This window comes from Antennarius striatus, chromosome 4, assembly GCF_040054535.1.
Source record: "Antennarius striatus isolate MH-2024 chromosome 4, ASM4005453v1, whole genome shotgun sequence".
NCBI lineage: Eukaryota > Metazoa > Chordata > Actinopteri > Lophiiformes > Antennariidae > Antennarius > Antennarius striatus.
Genome location: NC_090779.1, coordinates 14,385,429 through 14,404,350, shown reverse-complemented (window position 1 = coordinate 14,404,350; position 18,922 = coordinate 14,385,429). Strand labels below are relative to the sequence as shown.

The following is an 18,922-nucleotide window of genomic DNA, read 5'->3' as shown; positions in this document are numbered from 1 at the left end:
AAAAGGCGACCCCTGAAGGGACAAGCCGAAAGGATAAGAAGTAGAACTGTACTGCTATGAAGGGACGCACTACGCTCGTGACGTCAGCAGATGTGACGTCAGAGTGAATTTTTCTGACTGATCTCGCGGACTGAGCAGCAGACTGCAGCTGACTGACATGTTGTAGTGATGTAATGCTGCCTGTTTGGTGACTACGGATGGCTGTGTGCGCCAGGCTCTGCGGAGTGGGCCAGTCGCGGAGGTGCAGGAGGCGACAGCGGCCGAACCAACAGGATCAGAGCAGCGATTCAGACATGGACGAGGAGGAAGAGGAGCGGATCGAGGGCCGGAGACAAAGCTACGTCGGCGGAGGCCCAGAGAGCGGCGTTCCCACCGCGGGGCCGAGTGACTCCTGTGGATCCAGCAGCAGTCATGTCAACAGGAGAGGCACAAGCACCGGACCTCCACACCCGCAGTCATTAGCGGATTTACCGCCGGAGCTTTTAGTAGAAATACTGTCCATGCTGCCCGGAACAGCTCTACCAAATGTAGCCCTCGTCTGCAAGAAATTCAAACAAATCATCAACACTGAAACCATATGGAGGAGACGGTGCATGGAAGGTACATAATAATAATATAATAATAACGATAATAATGCTGGACGCGGAGTCAATCTGAACGCCTCTGATTGAGTCACATTAATACCATTTTGACTCGAATAATCAGTCGATTAATTGTTTTAGAATCGATGCAGCTACTGATCATCGGATGTGTTCCACTGTGAATGCATTTCCATTGATCGCTGACACCCCCCCCCCCAGGCCTCGTCACTGCTGCGAGGCCTGGGGGAACTATTATCTGATAGAACTGTTGATACATGGACGGAAGAGGCTTGTTGCGGGCCTTCAGCGTTAGTAGATCATCATCAGCCCACGATGTGACTAAGAAATCACAGCTAAAGCAGTGAATCTCTGGTTTTGATTTTTGCCCCAAATTTTCTCTATCTGATATAACAACTGAATTAATCTCACTGGCTACAGTATTTTCCTCACTGTAAGGCGCACCTGAAAGCCTTTAATTTTCTCAAAAACCCACAGTGCGCCTTATAATCCAGTGCACCTTATATGTAAAAAAGGTTTAGGATAGACCATTCACTGAAGGTGCACCTTATAGTCCAAGTGCGCCTTATAGTGCAGAAAATACTTTTTTGTCACGGTAAGGCTTCCCCCACCTCAGGTGATTTGATATGATTATGTCAAGAGACCATTCCATTCAACGCGATAATACACGGTCGCACTTCATGCCGCTGAATTAAATTCTTCATGGACACTAACCAGACATGTCGCCCCTTTGGCATGTTCTGGATCACTAAGTTCCAGTTCACACAACCACAGAGGTGTAGACTCACATTCAGCAGCTGACAAACAGTAATGTCATCTATGTGGAGAAGAGTCGCACTGGATTTATGCCACCGCATATACGGCTAAGATGTTTTTCATTCCATGAATAATAAGTTCTGTCTCTGCACAGAGTTTGGTATGAAGGATGATCTGAGGAAGATGGAAGTGGGAGGAATATCCAGCTACGACCTGTATGTTAAACGTGAGTGTATCACCTCTTTCTTTGCGTAATAACAATGACTTGTATTGAGTCCGATTCCAACGTTTTGCAAAGTTTAAATTTGCAGCCTGCATGTGACTTGAATTTGTATTCACCCATATCTAGAATGAAGAGAACAGGTCTGTACAGCCGACACGCCCTCCTCACAGTTCACCTGGTGACATAACACCCAGTTCCTCCCCCCAGCTGTCACTGAGGTGACTGGTGAAGGCTGGTGTTGTTGAAGTGAGAAATCAAATGTTTGAATGTGAGAGAAGGGAATCATAAAACAGTGTGGTTTGATTTCGTGACACACTCTTGTATGAAATGCTCGACCCGTGGTTGGTGATAAAAAATGTGGTGAGAAAGTGATATTTGGTTAGAAAATGTTGGAAAGAAATGGGATTTATATTGAGATCTCCAAAACAGCACAACCTCCTCTCCACCCGGTCCAAAAGCGCCTTATCAGTTCTGGTTTCAACAAATGATTATGCGCTGCAGTGGTGAGTATCTTTAGGGTTATGAGAATGAAGTTATGGATGTAGTTATTTCAAGGAAGGCAGAGCTCTGAAATCGAGGCCACGCTGTTTCCGTTCTTCTGTAAATGGGCTCCAGAAGTTTGGAAAAAGATTCATGCACCTTGGTATTCAGCAATTTTCACCCGTGCTAAAGAAACTCTCAAATACCCCCCCCCCCCCAAAAAAAAACCAAGACTGTAATTTCAGCATCTCAAACATGTATGGCCCCCGGTGGGTGGGACGCAGGGGTCGGACTGTATTGCTGGAAGCACTCATGATGAATAATTTTGATTTTGATGACAGTTCAATGGAATTTGGATATTAATGAAAGTCTGATTGTTTTCTTTGAAATTGATTTGATGCTCTTTCTGGTGATGATCCATGGAAAGTTGACAAAATAAAGTTCTTTAAAAAAGAATATATTGTAGTTAGAAGCAGTCAAACATTTAAAAAAATGAAAACCTACCAAGCAAACAGATGTTTTCTCATATTTATCAGTGAGTCATTCACAGTCTCTAACATGTGATCGTGTTGACTCTCATTCATTTAGGTCATGGTTCCTGAAAGATTAATCTGAAGCCCTTCTATTTAGGGTTTTCATCCTGGAGGCATCTTCAGTTCTGACTGGTGGGAAATATCTCTGAATGTGTTGACTAGTTGAGGAATATTCAAATTATTAAAGAATAATTTTACTGTTTACTAGACTGGTATATTAATGTTTCTAGACATCTTTGAAGCAAGCACCTGATTTGGTTTTAATCCTATGGATGGCATGAATAGCCTGTTGACTTCTGATGTGGCTGGCCAAGAGTTTCTCAAATTTATCCACAAGTTGAATTTTTCCGTTAAGGTTTTAGTAGAAGGCTGCTGACACATTTTCTTTGGATGGTGTTACACTCATATTTTCTTATGTAGGCTGGATTTACTAGGGAGGACATCTATACGTCTCTTCGAGGACCAGAAGCAGGCTTTTTCAATAACCTTAAAATTGCTGAAATTCTCTCTTTTGGCATGATTAAAAGGAAATAATGTCCGTTATCATGACCTTTTGAAGGTCATGATCAAATAGAATGAGACAAATTCTTATTGTCAAATAGTGGAAAGAATCTCATCTACATCTACTTCCCATACGGGTCGACCGTCACAGAATCCAGATAAAACTGTAAATGTTCCCCAAAAAGAAGAGCAATTCCAATTCTAAAAAACAAACTACCCCTTGTGTGATGAACTCAGTTGTTAGAATTAGACTCTGAAATGATCCAGTGAAGTATCTGTTTAGGTCATTCCTCTTCCATCGAGTCATTTATAAATAGGAGTATGCACACATCCTGCACTCATTCATTAAATAAGCAAACCAACATTTCATGCGTTTGAACTGGTTTCACGCTAGACATCCCTAAATCTGATTTATATTCACAGAAGATGGTACTAAATACTAACAAATGACTTTTTTTGTTTTTACTATATGAATGTGGTGTTTCTGTTCCACCGAAACCAATTCTGTTGGAACATTTTTTTTTTTGCTTAGTCTCTCCCATCTCTTTTTCTTTTGTGTATAAATAGAAAAATATACCTCAGCTTGTCTTTCGAAATTCCAGCTGCTAAAAACATGCTGACCAAAGCTGTGGCAGTATTTTTATGTGACACGTAACTGCGTTCACTGGTCAGCTGCCTTGTACTGAGCTCAAGCTGCTGCTGGTGGTTTCTCTCCTACACACCCCCTTGTTCTACCTGTCCAGGTATCAATCCACGAGTGAAGTCTGGGCGCTTTATGAAGCTCCTCCCGGATTACGAGCACATGGATTATCGAGATGTATACACACACTGTATGTGCTGGTGCCGCATGAGAGGTTGTGTTGAAGGCAATTCTTAACGCTGTAATTTGAGTTTTTGCATCTTATGTGACCATTAAATGTGTGAATAATTCCTCTCAGCATGGTTTGCTTTCATATGAGGTGTGAAATTGGAGGAAGAACATTCTGGTGAGTTGTGTGTTTTTGAGACTGACTGATGTGAATGTAGTTGAAGTGCTTTGCTTCTACTGGAATGGCCAATCCTGAGAGGCGTCAGGCAGTTGTGTTGAATCTTAGTTTTAACGTTGCGTGACTTTTTAACCATGCATAGGGCAGATCATAATAAAACATGGATTTAACATAACTGATCTTTACGTTGTGTTCTTCTGTTGCAGTGCTTCACCCATACAGACATATCTTGGGTTTATGGCAGCCTGACATAGGGCCTTATGGTGGATTGCTTAATGTTGTGGTAAGTAGTGGTTCCCAGTAAATACATTTGCTTCTAGATGAAAGGCAATAGCTGCAATGTACAGGTTTCTTTCCTCTAGTGCATGAAAAATGGCAGAGGCAGATGCTTCTCATTTATGGTGTAGTAATGTTTGAGATGGATCCCTTCAGCGGATTATGTATCATTAACATCTTCTGTTCAGGTGGATGGGCTTTTCATCATCGGATGGATGTATTTGCCACCCCATGACCCTCGTGTGGAGGATCCCATGAGAAGACGGCCACTCTTCCGAATCCACATGTGGGAAAGCAAAAAGGCCACGGTTGAGTGTATGTATGGACACAAGGGTCCTCACAAGGGAGACATCCAGGTACAGGAGAGCACTGACATGCTCTGCGTATCAAAGAATATTTGATTTTCTGTGCCAGAAGTGAATAAATTTGTCACATTGTCATTTTTAGACTGTGAAGAAGGATGAATTTTCAACAAAATGTAACCAGACTGATCATCACCGCATGCCGGGGGGCAGGCAGGAGGTTAGTGGAATCCATCAACAAATACTAAATGAAAACTGTTAACCTGCTCTAATTGACTAATTTTTCTTGTTTTTGAAACTTATTTACTTGAGTCAAGTATAATTTCAAAGTATGTAATTTTACTGTTTATGTGTGTGTGTGTGTGTGTGTGTGTGTGTGTGTGTGTGTGTGTGTGTGTGTGTGTGTGTGTGTGTGTGTGTGTGTGTGTCTGTGTGTCTGTGTGTCTGTGTGTGTGTGTGTGCCCTCTCGTATGTATGTAGGAGTTCAGGACTTGGCTGGAGGAAGAATGGGGCAGGACACTTGAAGAAATCTTCCATGAGCACATGCAGGAGCTGATCCTGATGAAGTTCATTTATACCAGCCAATACGAGTATGTGTCTTACATCACACACTCCCTGTCAGGGTCAACTAGTTCAACCTCATCTGTAGAACATTCGCAGATACAAATAATCAAGCGCCACCATGTCAGACGACTATAGTTCCTCCTTCTGCGGCCACCCACGTTGAGTAGCGTAACATTAAGATTTCACGTCAGATCAAAATAACACTAAGTGAACAGTTTACTCTGCTGTCGTACTTCATGTGGCGTTCCTGTCGATGGGTCATCTCCGCAGGCTTCTAAGCAGTGAATGAACGTACAATGCTTTTATGTGTGTGAGAATGTTCGTGAACATTGAGACTGCAGACAGTTGGAACCAGATTGAAAGTTAATGCCAGCAATGTAGACTGTAGGCGTCCTGTAAGAAAACTTTGGCGACCTGGGTATTAGCTTGTATTTTTTGAAACTATTGATGAGGTTGTCCCCCATAGCAGTTAAACGAATTAGGAACCAATGTATGGCGGGTTAAGTTTCTGTCTGGAAGCGCTGAACTCTGAATGTTTTGCTCTTCGATGAATATAAAGTAGTATGTTGGACTTTTTATTACTAGGAAGCAGATCATTGTGTCACTCAGCCTCGGTGGATTAAAGCCCAGCTTAGCCTCTACACCCCCAGAGGAAAAAAATCATCCAGTGGAGGTAGAGATGTAAAAGTTAAATTATGGTATTGCAGTATTTTATTTCATTTATGTGTTATTTTAATTTCCTGGAATTGTTTCTGGTAAGTCTAAGGGAATACAGAAGTGCTTTCATTTTTAGAGTTGTAACGGCATTTAAATTACCTCAAGTGGCTATTATTATAGATTGAAATTTAATAAATAATGATTTTACTAAAATATTCACCTTATAAACAGCCTCTCGGAAAACAATTGTGTTCATAGGTTGAGGACTACCTGTATCAGCAATGGCTTGTTATCCTGAGGGATTATTACTGAGCCCTGTGGGTTAATGGATAACCCGTCTATACAGCTTTTATCTGTTCTCTTCTGACAGTAACTGCTTGACATACCGGAGAATCTACCTGCCTCCTGCAATGCCCTCTGACCTGCTGTGCCCCGGCCTCTTCAAAGGCACCTATGGCAGTCATGGCTTGGAGATTGTCATGCTCAGTTTCCATGAGAATTCTGCAAGAGCCACCAAGATCACTGTAAGTTGGTGAATGACAGGTCATGACTTACAAATTGTTTCAACAAACAGAAGTAAATTGTAAGGATCTTGGACCTGCAGTATCAATTAAAAGGGCAAATAGTCAACCATAAACCTCCACCAAAGCTCAACAGTAACTTAGATTGATGTAACCCTGAATCCAAATTCCAGTTATTAGCATAATAAAACTTTATATGTCATAACTGTCAGACTAAAAGTACTGTGTATTGCATATAACTGAAATATCAGCCATTGCGAAAATAAATGAATCTAGAAAGCACATTTTTCCTTTGACACATGCCCCACTCATCCACAAGCTTTAAAATAATTTGTCAAATCAAGAAACATTCTCAAAGTCTTGTAATGGTAAATTAAAAAGTCAAAAAGATCACGGAATCTGCCCCCTTATTCATTATTTTCTTAGTTTGATCAAAATCTCTTTTCTAGTATTGGATGGAAAATAGGCTAGTTTGTGTAATCCTGGATTGATACAGAACAACAGATGTCAGTTAAAATATTGACTCCAGGGTGGAGAGAAATTAAGAGGAGGTACAATAAATGCGACTGTGACAGGATTCCATCATCTTGTCTTTTGTCCTCTGGCGCTGCCTGCTGTGACTTCAATTCGAAGAATATTTCTTGATCACATGCTTTGGAGATTTCTACCATAAATCATTTGATTTCAAAATAATAATAATTTAAAAAAAGGTTTTCTACCAAGACAACCAAGGGAATGTTGGTTTGCGAGCAGAAAATAGTTTGTTTTTACTTTATGTGTCATGATTAACATCGTGGTCATTTAATTCATGCACTACTGTATGATTTTTTTTAAAAATTCATTGGACATTGTCTTATGTGAATGACGTAAGTCGAAAAGCTATGTAAGTCAAATTAACTTGTCTCAAGGCTAAACCGAAAATAACCAATCCCTGTGCTGTATTTTATAAATGCATACAACTCTTATTTTAAGCTTACAAACAATTAAATTTTATTTTTTGATGTACAGAAAAAATTTTGCCGTCTCCTCTTCAGCTACTTCTTCTGCATTGCGGGTAATGGGGGTTGCTACAGGTTAATAATATATTATTCTTATTTATTGTACAGTAACATGATATTGTGTGTCTAAGGGTTTACTAGTGATTTTATGATTGGAATATCTATGGCAGACAGACATAAAGTTATGTCAAACAATGTTAACTTGATTTTTATTTTTCAAAGTTTTTTTGTTTGTTTTTTTGAAAACCGACTTTTAATAATCAAGACGTAACTCAGAGTACAGTATTTACAGTATATTTTACCTACTTGGTAGTACAACTGACTTCCAGCAGATGACGCTGAGTCTCAAAGGGGATGTCCACTGGTCTTACTTGTGCAGGCAAACCTCGGTTTTCGGCCACAATTCGTTCCAGAAGGCTGTTTGAATACCGATTTGTTCGAATTCCAAATACATTTTCCCCATTACAAATAATGTAAATGGTCTTAATCCGTTCCAAGACGCTAGAAAACTACCTTTTTTCAACATATTTTATGTCATAATGTCATTTATATATCAAATTGTATAGCAATGAAACATATCAAAGAAATGTAAAGGAAAGAAGCAAACATGAGAAAGAAAAAGAAAAAAAAAATCGATGTAATCAGGTTAGCCTAAGGTACGAGTTACCGTCGTCTTTTGGACAGAAGTTTACGGTACCATAACTCGTACCATAGGCAATGGAACGCAAATTAAGTGAAAAATTATTGAATACAGTAAACAAAAAAAAAAGCACATTACCGTCACGTTTTCTCTCGACTTTTCTCTCCTTTTCTCGTGCTTGGCAGCGAGAACTAATAATAATAATAATAATAATAATAATAATGGATTATATTTATGTAGCGCTTTTCTGGACACTCAAAGACGCTTTACATTGAATTCATTATTCATTCACTCCTCGTTCATACTTGGTGATGGTGGACTATGTGTGTAGCCACAGCTGCCCTGGGAACGGAGGTTTGGCTGCCAATCTGCGCCTACTCCGACCACCAGCGGAACAATCACACACATTCACACACCAACGAGTGCTCCCCTGGAGGCAAGGAGGGTAAAGGGTCTTGCCCAAGGACAACAATGACAAATGACTCGGAGGGGAGCGGGAATCGAACCACCGATCTTGAATCATTGGACCACTGAGCCACAGTTGCCCCAAAAAGGCGTTCGTTTCGCGTTCAACTTCCAAATTTTGTTCGACTTCTAAGACAAAAAAAATTCCAAATTTTTTGGTCAAATTCTGATTTGTTCGATGTGTAAAGCGTTCGAAAACCAAGGTTTGCTTGTACTGTAATCTTGCCTCAGTTTTTAACAGTGATCGCTTAGTCAAATGCCTCAAACCCAAAAGTATTCTCAACCCACCAAATTCATCTGCTACTGACACAGCATTGTTTTTTGCTCCCTCTTGCAGGGAGACCCTAATGTTCCTGCAGGGCAGCTGACTTTAGATGTCGACCTGAGCCGGCCAGTTGTACTCCCAGACTTGGAGCAACAGCGCAACATAGAGGAGCTGTCCCGGCTTGTACTCGGGATGCGCGAGGAAGTACAGAGAGAAGCAACGCAATCCAAAGGAAATTCTGCCGCAGTCAAAGGTGCAGCGGTCGGAGCATGCGGTGTTGACAGCGAAGCAGAATGTATTGAGATGGAGAACGATGCTTGTGCAGACAGCTGTCAGCCCGGTCCCAGCAGAGCTGCTACCAATCATCATGAAGCCCAACCTTTTGTCCTGCCCATGGGGGTCACAGCCCGGAATGAGATGTACCCCCGTACCTGCAGGAGATGGTCAGCACTTGGTTTAAATGTCGTGAAACATGCATGTAGGCGAATTAAATGTAGCTGACTTTGCTCTAGTAACAGGATTCTTTTAAGTTCAAACCAGGTTTAATGAATACCTCCCAGTGTTATTATTACACATTGGCTTCATGCTTCGTATTTCAGGATCATCATGAAATTTTCCTTCTGATTGATTAACCAATGTTCTTCTCTTTCAGCTTCTATGGGACGGGCCTAATTGCTGGGCACGGCTTTACAAGTCCAGAGCGCACCCCGGGGCTGTTTGTGCTGTTTGATCAGGATCATTTTGGTTTCATCTGGCTTGACTTAAAGTCTTTCAGTTTGTACAGTCGTCTGACAGACCACCTGGCCCACGCTCATGCCCCCAACATGGAGCAATTTGAGGCCATGCTGTGCAACATGCAGTCCTGGACATCCTGATGCACCACGTCTCCAACCAGAATGCATTTTAGAGTCACTGCTGTACTCTTCTGGCATTGTTGTTATTACAATATGTCATGATCTTTACTCACTGTATTTGATTTTACCATGTAATTAAGCTAGTTCAATAACCCTCAGCACTTTGAAAGGCCTCCAACAGTTTTTATCGCCTCGACTCAATAAGAACACAATCCTCCCATACAGCATGATAACAGTTCATATTAATCTTTTTATTTATGTATTTATTTATGTGATATTTAAAACCACTTCTTATAGATCAAACTTCGTGCCTATAATTCTAAAAACGTCTGTACTTGGTAGTGCTTAATGAAGATAAAAGGTTTCCCATGTATTCTATATAATAGTAAAATAATTTTAGTGCCCTATAAACTAAACTGCATGCTGCGTTTCATTTCTGTCTGATCTGACATCGCATTCGGAGTCATTACCTAAACATGTTTTCAGTAAGCAGCATGCCTCATTTTTATGCTTTAGAAACATTATGACTAACCACACACAGCATCTCAGGTGCTTTCTCTTTGCCATATGTCAGTGAAAAACAGGATGGAATTATTCATGTGTGTTACTAAAATGTACGAAGTAAAACAGATTATTTGTTTTATAGGTGGGCAACTTTCTAATCATTAATAAGAGGATTTTTGTTTCAATAAAAGGCTTTTGTTCATTGTCCCGTACTAATCATACATTTATTGTCAGAATACCTGAGATGATAATATATAAGTTGGAAAAATGTACTTATTGTACTGTAATAGAATAACATTACCCATGCATAAGGTGGATTTATATGAGATTATACCGTTTTTGTGCTTACATAATTTAGTAACAGCTGTGTCTCTTACCTTTGAAATGTATTGCATTGGTTGTTTGTTTAAATGGTGTAACATTTGCTTGGCTTTATACCTGCAAAGCTGTCCCCTCTAGTTTTCAATAAATTGAAACTTCAGACTAGACTAGCTGATCATGATAAGACACTTAACAGCTCAAAGTGCATCTCAAAGTACGAAGTCAGTGTATGTCTTAACAGGGCCTGATGGTGATGCCCAGTAGCTTTCTTACTCAAGTGCACTTGTCTGGGCGAGAGTGGATCAGTCTAAACCACAGGCCAGCACTTTTCTATCAAATTGCAGCTTTACTAACATTTGCAAAAAAAAAAAAGTGTCAATTAAAACATCAACGTAATTTTTTTATCACATTTTATTTCCTCTGAACTTTCTGGAAAAATTGTTTGACATTTTCTTACATGTAAGCCCTTGCTACCCAGCTTTTTGAATGATTTACCTCTTGAATAATGTTGCTTGGTACTATTTTCAATTCCATATACCTAATTTTGTGAAAAACTAAGTTTGGCCTATTGAACTGCTCACAACGGACTTCAGGGAGCTTTTCAGCTTAAGCATTCTCAGTAATAAAAAAAAATGCAAATCTGAAAATATCTTTTTTGTCAAGTCTTTTTTTTTCAGTGGTTTGCCTGTTTTATCTTTTATAACTCTTATCTCAAAGAATAATATCTTGGTGGTGTCTATGTAGCAAACAATCAGTTGTGGGTAGTCTAACGCCATGTTATCACTCAAACCATTTGCATTTCAGCTGCAGATTCTTCTATTTTTAGCACCCCAGACTATTTATGCTCAGCTATACAATAGAAAATTCTGCTGCAGGAAGTGATGGATAATTACAAAAATGATAGTACATATTTCAATTATTGATACTTCTACACTGGTTGACTTTTTACTCTTGAATTTGTGTTAAATTTATGTAATTTATGCATTGCATGGAGTTGCATTCGCCTATGGCTCTAATACACCGTTGCTTTTTGAAACGGGAAGCCCCACCAGATCCTATAGGTGACGGTTCTTCTCCTGTTTCCTGTTCCTTAAACAGGGCAAAAACTAGTGGTGATTTAGTTTTCAGCCATCATATTCCAAATGCTTGTTCTCCTCTGAGACTTACCACAGGTTGGGTTGGGGACTCATCGTGACAATCACGGCTGGTGTGCAAGTGAATCTTGTGTTTCTTGTGCTTTTTGGATAAAAAACAACTGTTGGACCAAATTGAGTCATATCTAAAAAGTATAAAAAATTGGCAAAATGGTTTAAAATTGTTTTATTCCATATTGTAGTCATTTCATTATTATGTGTGGGATCCTGTTGTCTACATGCTTATGTGGTGCTCCTATATATTCCTAGCATATATACTGTATATTGAGCATTTAAATTCTCTGTCATGGATTTTCACTTTGTAGAAAATCCAAAGTATCGTCCTTTGTATAGGTTTCAGAAGGTACTCAAAAACTTGTTAACATGATGTTAGTTGAACAGTTTTCAGATTTCTTGTGGTTGATGAGGAACGCAGAAAGATGGGATGATTCTACAGCTCAGAGTGCTCCTTTTCTTCTTGTTTGATCTTCTCTGGGATGGTCTCAGTCATGAAGACAAACTGGTCTTTCTTCAAATGCTGACCGACTGTCTGTTCCTTCAACCCAATTTTTAAGTAGTTTTCTTCGTTTCCATACTCTGGCCAGTGGGCCAGGCCAACCCCATTAGGAGACCTATACAAAGACAGACACATAAATTCTAGGCATGTTTGTCTTTTCTCTGTCAGTAATATATTTTGAGACTGACTTCTTACCCCGTGCGAGCAAAGTTGCCCCAGTAGCTCATCACTTTTTTGCTGAGCTGCTCCTCTTCTTCAGAGCATTCACCTCAAATAAATGTGTATATGATAAACAAATTTGCAATGTACTGCTGGAAAACCAGGGAACAACCAGATCTCTGGTGTAACATTGAAATGTAACTCTAATATTCCACTTACTTATTAGTTTTACATGACTAGTTGTGAAGCAAACTCCCAATACAGCGAAGATTTCATCTGCGTGGTCACACCCAACAAAGCTAGGTCTTATTGACTGCAGGAACTTTGGAGCATACTGGTACTCATACAAATACATGGGGGCGCCTGCATCTAGAAGTAGATACATTTGACATCATAATGTTTTTGAATATTTGACGTAAAGTTTAAATAATGGTTCTGTAATCGATTTGCATATTCTTGTATAAATGTACTACCTCTGTGGGCATTAGCAGTCATGATGGCTGGAATGACGAACATCAGATCACCTAATATCTTAATGAGCCCATCTCTATTTTTCACCCGATCTTCGCCGGTTCCAGTGTATTCTTCTACAATCAAATTCTTGTAGATGGCATCTTTGGGCTTTAGCAAATGAGCATTCTGTCAGTTGTCTGAACATGATGAACAAAAATAATAATGTTGAAACATCAGGCAGTGTCTGTCTTACATCAGGGAAGAACATAGACATTAAGTTCATGATTTGCTCCTGATCCATTCCCTCCGTCCAGTTTGGAGGAGCTAGGAACTACGGGAAGACATGGATACAGCTGCATTAACATTTCAGACACTTAAAATATTGTTTTCATGGTCCAAATTGGAATGGATGAAGTGTAAACACTCACAGAAGGTAGTAGCCAGGCCCCTTCATCATCGTTAACACCAGTCATAAAAGGGACGGTGAGAAATTCATGTTTCCGCAAGAGCTCATCCACAGGCTTTGTCAGGAAATGTCCATCAGTAATTATGGGAAATCTCAATTTCTGATCATTTGCAAGATTTATAATAGTATCGAAATTCATGTTTCTGATGCAATCAGCAATCTCCTCATTGCTGTTCTGGCTACAGCCGGACATATTTGCTACCATCTGAGGACAACAGATTACAGAACAAAGTTAATGTAATAAATTCAATGATGTGCACTACAGACAGTTTATACGTCAAAATAAAGAAGTTGTTCATCAACCTGTGTCACAGGTAGAGGATCGTTGAGTTTGGATTTTGAATCAAAAATGAAACCCAATGCAGCAGTGCCGCTCTCAGCGATGGCACGGTGGAACAGGCCTTCAGACAGTGGTGAGAGAAGCTGTTGATCACGTTGCAAAAAAAAAAAAAAAAGTCATCAGTTCAATGAGCAGCAATATTTTTGTTTGAGATATAACTACAGTGCCTTGCGAAAATATTGCCCCCCCCACAAGAACTTTTTGAAATTTTGCCACATTTCAGGCTTCAAACTAAAAGATAACAAACTGAAAATATTTTTCAGGAATCAACAACATGTGAAACACAATCGTGAGGTGGAACTAAATTTATTCAACATTTTATATTGTGTTTACAAATATTTAAAACTGAAACGTAGGTTTTGCAAAAATATTGGTCCCCTGTTCTCTCAGTTCAGCTAAACAACTCCAGAAGTTCTCTGATGACTTCTGAATGATCCAATGTTGACCTAAATGACTAACAATAACAAACAGAGTGCACCTGTGTGTCATTTGGTCTCACACTTGCACGTCCTACTTTTCAGTGTTTTATTTGTAAACACAATATAAAATGTTGAATAAATTTGGTTCCACTTCATGATTGTGTCTCACATGTTGTTGATTCTTGAAAAATATTTTCAGTTTGTTTTCTTTAAGTTTGAAGCCTGAAATGTGGCAAAATATCAACAAGTTTTTTGGGGGCCAATATTTTGGCAAGGCACTGTATACAGTGCTTGCAATATGTAGGGAAATATGCACTAACAATATCAACAACTGCCAATTTAATATAGATTGATCCTTACCATGAGAGATGCGCTCATTCCGCCGGCAGACTCCCCAAATATGGTAACTAAATTTGGATCTCCTCCAAAATTGTGGATGTGCTTGTGAGTCCACTTCAGTGCCTCGACCTGGTCGAGCAAACCAAAGTTTCCCGATATGTGCTCATCACCAGTGCTGGATAGAACAAGCATTTAGTTTTTTTGTTTAATTATTTGGGAAAAAATGATTGATTGATCCGTGGTTGTGGAGATCAGATAACAACTAGAAGAACGTGATCATGCTTATGCATTATTAGACATTTGCTCTAACATAATTGAGCAGCACTTCAAAAAAAATGAAGCTATAATTAAGTCAAAAGAACATTTATTAGCATAGTATTTATGTCATTGGGCTACAATTAATACACACAAGTATCGCAAGGGCTGGAATAAGCATTTCTCATTTGCAATCAATCAATCAATCAATCAATCAATCCATTTGTGCTGCTGGTGGTGTAATAAGGGGCACCAGCAGCTGGATACTATTGTAACATACTGTACATTACAAGCTAATCCTGCACGAGGACATTTATGTCTGAAACTAAATGCACTGTTATTTTTAGTTTATGAATGTGAAAGGCCTCAGATCTGGGCAGTCCCAAGCTGACTGTAGGTGTGAGTCTGTTTACATGTCCTTGTCAGTGTATATATGTGGTTCCATGGTGCACTGAAATTGCGTCCAGAGTGTCCCCTGCCTCACGCCCCCGGTTGGCTGAGATAGGCTTCAGCACCAAGCGAGCCGCGACAGCAGATGAAGCAGTTTTAGAAAATGAATGAATGAATTCTGGATGTGTATTTACAATATTAAGTGCTCTGACTGGCTTCCAGTCCTGTCACCATCACCTTTTTTGAAGGTATAAACCGTCCAGAATGTATCAGTATGTAAAAGTATACAGTATACAAAACTTGGCTGAAATCCCAGCTTGTTTTCAGAAGCACTCATTTTACCTGAGGAAGCCCAAAAGTCCCAAGCGGTACTGGATAACAACCACAACCACATTCTGGTATCCAGCGAGGGCAGAGCCATCATACACGGAAGCTGCACCCATAGCAAACCCTCCACCGTGGATCCAAACCATAACCTGGAAAGGTAATGAAAAGCCTTGATCCTTTCAACTGAGCATAAGGCCCAAATTCATTTCAGTCTAACTGAAGGCATAGAACTACATTCAACAAAATAAAAATTGAGCTTTAAACATGATGCTGACAAAACTAGTATTTTGTGGTAGATGTTTTTCACTCTGCTTCATACTGTAATTATTAGTTCATTATTGATTATCCAGGGCTGAATCTCAGGTACAGAGAAAGTCTAAACTGCAGCAAAAGTTCTTACTGGAAGCTTGGCATCAGGAGCTCGATCTGCAGGAGTGTAAATGTTGAGATAAAGACAGTCTTCGGAAATGTCTTGGAGCTCTGTCTCCATATCAAGCGCTTTGAGCACCATCTTAGCAGCCTCCATACTCTGAACACACCTGAAAAAGACACAATTTACCAAAAAATATTGGATATGATTTCTCTTTATTTTATATACAATCACTGATGCACATGATTGCCTTACATGGGTGGCTGATGGGTGGCATTCCTCATTCCCCCCCATCTCTCTACAGGCTGAGGGGCAGCCAGCCTCAGAGCAGGACCTATGGGTGGCTTGGCAAACGGGACACCCAAGAAGGCGTGGACCCCAGTCTCCTTCCCTTTCAACCTTACATACTCACCTGTCAGGCTGCCTAGCTCTGTGTGGACTTGTGGTGCTGTCAGGATATTAGAACACTCTCAAAATCACAAAAAGATCACAATAACATATATATGAATGAAATCCTAAAAAACTGCATTATCTGGTTGGAGGTAGCTTGGTGCACCACGCTATGTTTAAGCCCTATTCTTCACGTCTCATGATGCTTGCTCATCTTAAAACAGGCACAATAGACTTGAAGAAAACAGTTGGTGAATTAGCGAACAGACAACTATTGCAATAGATAAACCGTGTTTATCGAATATGAACCTGTTAATCCAGTTTGGGTTTCACAGATGATTTTATTCTTATGACTGAATCAATACTTCTTCTTGACAAATAATTATAAAGTAATTAAATATTTTCTGATTATAAATAATTATGACTTTAATCGTATTTATGATGAACAAAAGTTCAATTGCTTTAGCCTTTAAGAAAATAGTTATTGCACTGCTAATGCAAACCGGTGAAGTGTACCTCTACATCTGTGGTTGTCACGGTAGAGCTTCACTCTATTTTAAAACTGTGGCAAATGGTTGTTATTTTTTGATTTTTATTACAGACATGTGGATATACATTAAAAACACATGGGTAAACACAATAATAATAATAAAGTTGGGTTAGATAGGATATGAAGCATATGTGGATGTATGAATGTTCATATTCAGGCAGCTGAAAGTGTTGCGGTGAATGTATGTACTAAAGGCATCAGTTCAGACATGATAGCAACAATCATCCAGGAATATATTGCTACTATAATTGTTAATGTAATCTGATATCTCAGATATCTCTGATTTTAACCAATTTGACCTTTTTTTTTTACACCCACTCATACTTTTAAATTCTTATGGCCAGAATAAAGCAAGTATAGCAAACTAGTTACCTGACACATAACAAGTCCCAACCTGTTGGGATTTCACCTTTGGACCCTGTGTCACTACCTGTTTATTGGTAAAAGGTTTCAGTAGGTACAAGGCAGAGTTCATGTAGGTTTACACTGAATAGGTGCATTGGGTGTAGTGCCAATAATGTGAATAGCTGCCTATTGGATGTCCTTGTTATATTGTCATGAACATCATTGGCTGGGGGACAAATTTTCCTTGATAAAATTTGAAAAACTGGCCCACTTGTAGGCAAGACCATAGATTTCTCTAGGTTAGACTATAATTAATTCATATTCTGGTTGATGTTGGGTATACTGTATACGTGGCCCCTATGCATGAAACCTGACCCCTGCTTTTCAGCAAGATTTATCACTTCCTGTATTAACCTTAACTGTTATTGAAGTGAATGACCTTGTAAGGAGACTGAGTATATGTTCATGTTCCTCACATGCAGAGGTGGGCAGGACAGAACAGACAAGATAGTAGTGAACAGGACAGTGTTGAACAGAAGACAGGACAGTTAGACAGGACAGAACAGTGTTGGACAGGACAAAACAGGACAGGACAGAACAATGCTGGACAGGACAGTGTTGAACAGAAGAGGACAATGTTGGAAGAAGAAGTACAATTTATTAATCCCACAAGGGGAAATTACATTGTCACTCAGGTATAGTATATACATTCTGTGTTAGTTTTTAACAGTATACAGGCCCCCTGAACCCCTTGTAAGCATATAGATTTTAATTTTACTTGCAATATTTGAGCCACTTTGTCTTTTATCTATAATGTTTGTTCTTTTTATTTATTCGTCTGTACAGCACTTTGGTCGACTGCGGTTGTGGTAAAGTGCTCAACAAATAAAGATCGGATTGGATTAGACTGTAAAGACAGCAAATTACTTGTTGTCTACTCACCGTGCAGGTCTGCCGCAACACTCAGACATAAAACTGAGACCACTCCGAAGAAGGTTCGGTCCACACACAAGTCCATGGTGGTGAATGGACTGCGACGCTGCCAGGAAACGGAATGGCGAGAGGAGCTGATCGGGACCGAAGGTGTGCTGCAACAAGTGTGACGTCACAACGACTGACTTTACGGCCAGCGACAGGTGACCAACGGGAATCAGACCCTCTGCCTCCTGCTGTTTTCCTTTGTTCGCCATGGGGACGAATCTAGCATTAAAATATAAAATAATGACCCGTGAAATCCAGATAGTGCAGAAACTGAATGCACTTTACCTCGTTTCAGGTCAACTTTGAAAACGAGGGTGTTCCTCCATCTAGCCCTGTCCTTTGAATCCTCTTCTCTCACACCAACTACCTTCATGTCCTCCCTCACTACATCCATAAACCTCCTCTTTGGTCTTCCTCTAAAGATGTCCATCCATCTTCCACCGCTTATCCGTAGTCGGGTCGCGGGGGCAGCAGCTTCAACAGGGAGCCCCAAACTTCCCTTTCCCCGGCCACATCCACCAGCTCTGACTGGGGGGTCCCAAGGCGTTCCCAGGCCAGTGGTGAGATGTAATCCCTCCACCTGGTCCTGGGTCTGCCCCGAGGTCTCCTCCTAACTGGACGTGCCAGAAACACCTCCCTAGGGAGGCGTCCCGGAGGCATCCGCACCAGATGCCCAAACCACCTCAACTGACTCCTTTCCACGCGAAGGAGCAGCGGCTCGGTTCTGGATCCAAACTCCTCTAAAGAGGTATTCACCTTAAAGTAAAAACAAAACCAGAAGCTCCTTAACCCCTGCATCAAAAGAACTCTAAACTAAGTATACCTAAAAAGAAGTATATCATTAGTGTCCCCAGCCGATTTATGAACTATATTGTGATTTGTTTTGCTTGCTGGTCCATCTGCCTTCGGAAAATGGCATATCACCGTAATGATAGTGATATATATGTAGACAGCATATGAATCACGCATCGGGCCAGTGGCGCAATGGATAACGCGTCTGACTACGGATCAGAAGATTCCAGGTTCGACTCCTGGCTGGCTCG

At 40.2% G+C, this 18,922-nt stretch overlaps 2 protein-coding genes and 1 non-coding gene across 3 annotated transcripts; 2 read left to right on the top strand and 1 right to left on the bottom strand.

The window, feature by feature from the left end:
• Positions 1-79: 79 nt before the first annotated feature.
• fbxo31 (F-box protein 31) lies at positions 80-11,094 on the top strand. The gene is made up of 9 exons (XM_068313714.1): positions 80-600; positions 1,510-1,581; positions 4,285-4,361; positions 4,543-4,710; positions 4,802-4,876; positions 5,137-5,246; positions 6,248-6,401; positions 8,839-9,209; positions 9,419-11,094. Exons 1-9 carry the CDS (start codon positions 198-200, stop codon positions 9,639-9,641), a joined length of 1,653 nt encoding a protein of 550 aa, XP_068169815.1. The 5' UTR covers positions 80-197; the 3' UTR covers positions 9,642-11,094.
• Positions 11,095-11,748: 654 nt separating this feature from the next.
• On the bottom strand, positions 11,749-18,436 carry ces2b (carboxylesterase 2b). The gene is made up of 13 exons (XM_068313069.1): positions 18,165-18,436; positions 17,841-18,075; positions 15,869-16,061; positions 15,644-15,782; positions 15,259-15,392; positions 14,293-14,446; positions 13,477-13,596; positions 13,136-13,378; positions 12,961-13,038; positions 12,728-12,875; positions 12,474-12,623; positions 12,291-12,363; positions 11,749-12,210 (listed from the first exon to the last, which is right to left on the bottom strand). The coding sequence occupies exons 2-13, from the start codon at positions 17,914-17,916 to the stop codon at positions 12,030-12,032; spliced, it is 1,689 nt and encodes a 562-aa protein (XP_068169170.1). The 5' UTR covers positions 17,917-18,075; positions 18,165-18,436; the 3' UTR covers positions 11,749-12,029.
• A 413-nt stretch (positions 18,437-18,849) lies between these two features.
• Positions 18,850-18,922, top strand: trnar-acg (transfer RNA arginine (anticodon ACG)). The gene has a single exon. It is a non-coding gene; the product is annotated as a tRNA-Arg (tRNA).

What these genes read in the sequence shown, in the direction of transcription:
- fbxo31 (XM_068313714.1), top strand. Translation starts at nt 198, where the DNA reads ATGGCTGTGTGCGCCAGGCTCTGCGGAGTGGGCCAGTCGCGGAGGTGC. An exon ending in TGCCGGGGGGCAGGCAGGAG is followed by an intron (nt 4,877 to 5,136) that starts GTTAGTGGAATC and finishes GTATGTATGTAG; the next exon opens with GAGTTCAGGACTTGGCTGGA. An exon ending in CAAGAGCCACCAAGATCACT is followed by an intron (nt 6,402 to 8,838) that starts GTAAGTTGGTGA and finishes TCCCTCTTGCAG; the next exon opens with GGAGACCCTAATGTTCCTGC.
- ces2b (XM_068313069.1), bottom strand. Translation starts at nt 17,916, where the DNA reads ATGGACTTGTGTGTGGACCGAACCTTCTTCGGAGTGGTCTCAGTTTTA. An exon ending in TGTTGCGGCAGACCTGCACG is followed by an intron (nt 16,062 to 17,840) that starts GTGAGTAGACAA and finishes ATATCCTGACAG; the next exon opens with CACCACAAGTCCACACAGAG. An exon ending in GGGCCTGGCTACTACCTTCT is followed by an intron (nt 13,039 to 13,135) that starts GTGAGTGTTTAC and finishes GTCTTCCCGTAG; the next exon opens with TTCCTAGCTCCTCCAAACTG.